At 38.5% G+C, this 7,346-nt stretch overlaps 1 protein-coding gene across 1 annotated transcript in view; it reads right to left on the reverse strand.

Annotated features, from left to right (window-relative positions):
• Nucleotides 1-600: 600 nt before the first annotated feature.
• LOC309566640 (uncharacterized protein) overlaps nucleotides 601-7,346 on the reverse strand; it is a 286,877-nt gene continuing 280,131 nt past the window's right edge. The window contains exon 7 of the mRNA XM_082271871.1: nucleotides 601-997. Within this exon, the coding sequence (XP_082127997.1) occupies nucleotides 747-997 (251 nt within the window). The 3' untranslated portion in view covers nucleotides 601-746. The remainder of the gene's footprint in view (nucleotides 998-7,346) is intronic.

Consider the following 7,346-nt stretch of genomic DNA (forward strand, 5'->3'; position numbering starts at 1 on the left):
GGAGGGCCCCATTTAGCCCATGGGCCTTGTGTTTTACACGTGTCTTAGACTTTTAGCAGCACAATGAGCAGTTGGCTCAACTAGCAGGGATACTTCAACGCGGCCTGATGAAGGAGCAAGCATGCTCTGAACATGTGCCACGCCAGCGACACCAGCGTCGCCGATCTGATCCGCAGCCCGCTGAGGATTCCCAGGCAGCTATCCTGGAAGTGCCCAAGCAATACTGAGTACTCCCAGTGGGGAGGAACGTTGGCCACCCAGCCAGCTGCAGCGGTGACGTTTATCGATTGACGAGCGTGATCTACCCAAACTCGTGGGAGTTACTATAGTGTTGCTATCATTAAATACTAATCTGCTACACTTACAGTAGATGGCGCTGCTTCCTCTTCCCTTCCTTTCGCTGAGTGCCTTTAGCTCTTCAGCAGCAGCTGCAACTAATGCAGCTTATTGGACTTTATGTCCTCATTGATTGTTTTTAATGTTCTTTTAGCTCATTTCTACCTGGGGCTGTTTTGCTTTCAGTGCACTGGATCTTTTTCCCTTCTACTTCAACAATTGCAGCATTTTGCTCAAACTTAAAAAAAATATTTTTATTTCTCATTATATCTCATTGCCTTTTGTCCTTTTACAGTAACAGTGATATATGCTGCCTTAAAAATGTCTTTTTCACATCCATACTGCAGTCAAATAGCATCATCCAAATGTCCTATAGTCTCGATTCTGACAAGTTCATGCAGCAGCAATGCTCAGCTGGTTTGTAGCATATTATGTGAGACTTGTAGATCAGTTCCCTTTGCAGCAGGCAGTGGAGCCTTTTCATTGAGATACTGTAGTCTCTGTGCTGGTGATGTTGCTGGCTTTGGGCAGTGTTTTGCGCCTCCTTCTGTCCAGTCAATGCGAATAGACATCTTTTTCACTGCCCGGCGAGAGGTTCCACATTTACTGTTTATAACTGCATTGAAGTTACAACCACGACCGCAGGCTCTTGTCACATAGGCTGGAAAAACAGAAAGTGGTCAATTGAAAATATTTAGGTGAAACACCACATTTGATTTTAGAACAAAACATGAAACCTATATACTATACCTTCCAATAGCTCATCCATTGTTGCTCTACCCGCTTGCCGATTGCCGCACGACGATTTACGTCGGCAGTCAGCCCCTCACAGGCAAAGCGACGTAGGGCTACGTCGCTAGCCTGTGAGGGACTAGGGAGCGAACGCGCGCCGCCGGTGGCGCGCTCCCGCGCGGTCTCGGACCCCCGCGCGTGTGAGCGGCGGACCCGATGTCCGCCGGTCACTCGCAATCGTCTGTTAGAGCAGGAGAAAGGCAGGCGGCTAATGTAAACAAGCCGCCTGTCATTCTCCCCTGTGTATGAATAGTGATCATACGGTTCTACTATGTAGGACCATTGATCACTGTTCATACACCTCAAGCCACAGCCAATCACAGTTAGAATCACGCCCCTAGGGACACACATAACCCCTCCCTCTCAAAAAAAGTTAACCCCTTCACTGCCAGTGTCATTTTACAGTAACAGTGCATATGTATAGCACTGATTACTGTAGTAATGTCACTGGTAACCCCAAAAGTGTAAAAACTGTCAGTCAAGGGTCCGATCTGTCCGCCGAAATGTCGCAGTACCGCGAAAAAAAAAAATGACAAAAATCTTTCCCTTAGTTAGTAAACGCGATAACTTTTGCGCAAACCAATCAAAATACGCTTTTTGCGATTTTTTTTACCAAACATATGTAGCATAAAACAAATTGGCCTAAAATGTCAAAAAATTCTGATTTTTACATTTTTTTGGGGGGGAATTTCATATAAAAAAATGTGAAAAATATTGTTATTTTTGCAAAATTGACGCTCTTTTTTGTTTATAGCGCAAAAAGTAAAAATCGCACAGGTGATCAAATATCACCAAAAGAAAGCTCTGTTTGTGGGAAAAAAAGGACGTCAAATTTGTTTAGGTACAGCGTCGCACGACCGCGTAATTGTCCGTTAAATTCACGCAGTGCCGAATCGCAAAATAGGCCCTCGTCAGATAGGGGGTAAAATCTTCCGGGGCTTAAGTGGTTCACGATTTCATCCTTACTAGCAAGTGTATGCTCATTCATGAACGGGTTAATAGGCTAAATGGTTTATGGCCTCTGAATGATTCAGCCCACCACTATGCATTACTGCCCAACTGAACAATGTGTTATCTCCAAAATGATCAAAGTGTAAGCCAATTGTAGAGCTTTACTGTCTTGTTCTCCTGCCCTTTTGAAATAAACTTTGAGGACTCTGAAATAGTTTTAGATATCAGCAGGGGTGCGCTATATACCCACGCACCAAACCTACTATGACCTAAAACGTCACTTTTCGTTTTCAATAATTTTTATTTAAATTTTTTTAAATCAATCAATGACAAATGTAACAAAACAGAACATAGTCATTACATTGAGGTTGCGCTGACATGTAAAACTTGGCAAATGAGGAAGGTATGACATTGCACATTCAGCAAAACTAACCATGAAGAACATTCCCACCATTATATAGATTCAAGAAGCCCGGTGCGCCCGGTGATCATTCTGGTTCTTGTCGCCCTCCCCCCGCCCGACCTCAAACACCGCAGGGCCCAAGGCAGGAGGGTGAACAGTGCCCCAGAAACTACAGCGGGGTGCAACATCCCCCAACCATAACATGGTTGAGCAACAAAAGAGAAAGGAAAGAAAGAGGAAAGAAGATTAGTAAGGAAGGGAAGACCTTAGAAAATAATAGAAGGATAGAGAGAAGAATAGTCCAAGAGTGAGCGAGCTTGTTACAAATGCTGCTATGTGAAGGGGGCTCAGGCGAACGCAAGCTACAAAGGAGCCGACAGATATTGAATCCAGGGTTCCCATATTCTGTCCAATTGGGTTTGTTTGTCCAGAAGGGTAGCCGAGAGGCTTTCGTTAAGCATAATCCAGGTTAGCTTATGCTTCACAAGATCAAACGGGATGGTCGGCGACCTCCATGACCTGGCAACCGCCAGTCTGGCCGCCGTAAAGATAAATGCTACCGGCTCTGCCCGGCACACTCACAGAGGAGTGGCCGAGTAGAGCTTGTTCAGGAGATTTGGGTAAATTGACCTGAGTAAGTGAATAGATAAAATTGTAAACCCGAATTCAAAATCTCTTTACCTTAGGGCAGGTCTACCAAGTATGTAGAACCGTGCCCTGCATGCCGCATCCCTTAAAACACGTAGCCGGAGCCCCCTCAACATATGCAGCAATTCTCATTGGCACCATATACCACCTCATCAAAACCTTATAATTGGCCTCTATCAAGGAAGTGTTTATGTATGATTTGGAAGAACGCTGGGCCATTTGAAAAACCTCACTTTTATTCACAACTGTTAAAAAATCTATAATGTAGAAAATGAAAGGAAGTCATAAGAATGCAAGGTGTAAAACCTTATAGGGCAATGCGGAATTAGTGCAAAAATACAAAATGATGGAACAGATATAGTTAGGTCCATGTATATTTGGTCACAATTTTCATACTTTGGGCTCTGTATGCCACCAGAATAAAATTAAAACAAAATACAAATGAATTTGAAGTGTAGACTTTCTGCTTTAATTCAAGGGGTTGAACATAAATATCAAGTACAAATTGTAGGAACTGCTACCATATTTATACACAGCCCCCCCATTTTCAGGGGCTCAAATGTAATTGGACAAATTAATATAATCATAAATAAAATGTTAATTTTGACTATTTTGTTGAGAATCCTTTACTGGCAATGATTGCCTGAAGTCTGGAACCCATGGAGAATTACCAAAGACTGGGTTTCCTCCTTTCTGATGCTTTGCTAAGCTATAACTGCAGCTGTCTGCGGTAGTTCTTTGTTTGTGGGTCTTTCAGCCTTTAGTTTTGCCTTCAGCAAGTAAAATGCATGCTCAATTGGGTTGAGATCAGATGATTGACTCGGCCATTGCAGAAAATTCCACTTCTTTTCCTTCAAAAGCTCCTGGGCTTTGCAGTGTGTTTTGGATCATTGTCCATCTGTACTGTGAAGTGCCTTCCAATCAACTTTGCTGCATTTGGCTGAATCTGGGCTGACAGTATGGGCCTGATTCATAGTACGGAGAATTGGCGTTTCGGCGGGATTTTGCGAACCGGCAAATTTTTAAGTCTGAAATTGGTATTCAAAGAACGGCGGGCGGAAAAAAACGCCAACTGTGAGATTCATTAAGATCAACTAATGTCAGGACTGGACTTAAAAACAGTCCAGCTAAAAGGTGGACTAATTTTTTCAAAATCACAAAATATGGCAGGAAAAAAATAAAAAAATGTGTGGGAAAGATGTGTTATATGATTTTGAGCTAAACTGCTTTTAAACTGTGTGAAAATGTTAAGTAGAAAAAAAGATATTAATAAAAGTGTAAAATGCAAATATAGCTCCAGTCAATTTCTGGCAGATTGCCCATGTGAGCATGCTCCAAACCAAAAACAAGGCTGAAAATAACGTTTTTGAAAACGTTAGTGGGAGTTTTATTGAATTTGCGGCAAATACCGCCGCAAATTTGCGGTAAAACGGCGCTATTCCGGCGCTCATAATTTTTTTTTTTTATTTTTTTTTTGCACATTTCTATGTATGTCTATATATATATATATATATATATATATATATATATATATATATATGAATCACAAAAAAATATATATCTATACATAAATATATATATATATATATATATATATGTGTGTGTGTGTATATATATATATATATATATATATATATAAACACACACATGTATATATGTATATATGTGTATATATATATATATATATATATATATATAGAGATAGATAGATAGATAGATAGATAGATAGATAGATAGATAGATAGATAGATAGATAGATAGATACCCAAAAATAATTATATGTATGTGTATATATATATATATATATATATATATATATATATATATATATATATATGTTTTATTTATTGATTTGCCTATGTGTATGTATATATATATATATATATATATATATATATATATATATATGAAAAGGAACACTAACACGGCTCCTCCCCGAAAATAAAACATTGTATATGTGTGAAATTAATATATTTTTGGGTTGGTTAGATATAGAATGTAACAATAATATATGTTTTTTTGCATATGTGTATATATATATATATATATATATATATATATATGCAAAAAACTATATATTATTGTTACTTCCTATATCTAACCAACCCCAAAAATATATTAATTTCACACATATACAATGTTTCATTTTTGGGGAGAAGCCGTATTAGTGTTGCTTGTCATATATAACAACATACAGTTGTAGGTAGTTCAGGGATTCGAACACCCAAATACACTGTTGCAAGGCAGCGGTGCTAACCACTTAACTACCTAAAGCTAATGACATTTTTTTCAAAGCATGTGTGATTTGTACTTTAAAAAAAAAAAATTATATATATATATATTCTATTTAGACCCAATTCAAGCTCAAATAATTTTTATTTATTAAAATTTTTTGATGGACTAATTGAATCAAACTATATTAATTTTTAGAGCCCATTCACATTAGCGCGACTTGTCAGGTGACTTGTCAGCCTGACAAGTCGCGGTATGTCGCGGTCCATTGAGTAGTACAGGACCCGTTCTAATAGGAGCGACACAAGTCACTCCGACTTAGAAAAAGGGTCCTGTACCACTTTGGGGCGACCTCGGAGCGACTTGCATAGACTTCCAGTATGTGAAGTCTCTGCAAGTCGCGGTGCACAGTGGTGCACGCGACTTCACAGGTCGCCCCCCGAAGTCGTGTCGCCTCAATGTGAATGGGCTCTTAAGGTGTCAGTGCATGTATGCTTGGTATAAAGATAACAAGAAACAACAAAAAAAAAACCTCAGAGACCACAATTCCCAAATAATTAACCTAGTTTAGTGAAACTGTATAAAATCAACAAATTTTTAAAAATAATCCTGCATGCTGGAAATTATATATAGGTGTTTAAAACATTTATTTCTGTGAAAAATTTGTATTTTAAATATAAAATGATAGGCTAAGAAACTATCAGTGACATATATTATGAAATAAATGTAACAAAGTGATTATGTTTGTGTAAATTGTGTTTTGCAAAAATGTTGCAAATATGTATTGAGCTTGAGCTTGATTAAATAAACTGACCAAAATATCCAAGTGGTTAGCACCGCTGCCATGCAACAATGTATTTGGGTGTTCAAATCCCTGAACTACCTACAACTGTCTGTTGTTATATATGACAAGCAACACCCCAAAAATAAAACATTGTATATGTGTGAAATTAATATATTTGTTGAGTGGGGAGCCATATTAGTGTTGCTTCCTATATAGAGCCACATTACACTCTGAAAAATAGCAGTGTTTGAGCTTGCAAATCTGAGAATTTGCAAATTGATTGAACATATGCAGTGCAACCCCAGAACTCAGAATTCAACAACCCAAAAAAAAAAAAAAAAGATATATAGATATATATATAAAAAATTACTACATCAAGTCAACACACATAGGAAATGCTTTGAATAATCTCAGAATGAGCACAAAGTGGCTTTTTTTATTTAGACTAATGGGCCATACACACTATAAGATTTTCTGAAGATTTTTTCCTTTAGACTTACCAAAACCAGATAATATGAGGTCAAACCTAAACACTTTCAATTTGTATGCAATCTGGCAGGCCCTTGCACTACATAGAAAAGGTAAATCTGAAGGAAAAAGTCTTCAGAAAATCTTATAGTGTGTATGGCCATACAATTTTCTGTCCAATTTTCTTGAAATTTACCTTCAAGTATGTAGTACAAAGGCCTGCCTAATTGGATACAAGTGAATGTGTTGTTTAGCTTTGACATCACATTATGTGGTTTGTGGTTAATCTATCAGAAAATTGTACAACAAAAATTGAACATGTATGGCCATACACACTATAAGATTTTCCGAAGACTTTTTCCTTCAGATTTACCTTTTCTATGTAGTGCCAGGGCCTGCCAGATTGCATACAAATTGAAAGTGTTTAGGTTTGACCTCATATTATCTGGTTTTGGTAAATCTAAAGGAAAAAGTCTTCAAAAAATCTTAAGCCCCGTACACACGTACTGATCGTCGGCCGAACGATCGGCTGTCTTTTGTCCAGGGCTGTCGTGTCTGTTGAAAACTGCAAAAGACTGCACACGAATTTTGTCAGCCAACAACAGACGACTGCAGAAGTGATGTCATGTGATGGTTAACTTTCCCTGTGTTTTTTCTTTTCTGAGCATGCCCAGTCTTGCAAATCAGCCGATTGTCGGCCGAATTCTGTACTGACTGGCGAACAATCGGCCG

The sequence above is a fragment of the Pelophylax lessonae genome (assembly GCF_965119305.1).
Source record: "Pelophylax lessonae genome assembly, chromosome: 11".
Taxonomy (NCBI): Eukaryota; Metazoa; Chordata; class Amphibia; order Anura; family Ranidae; genus Pelophylax; species Pelophylax lessonae.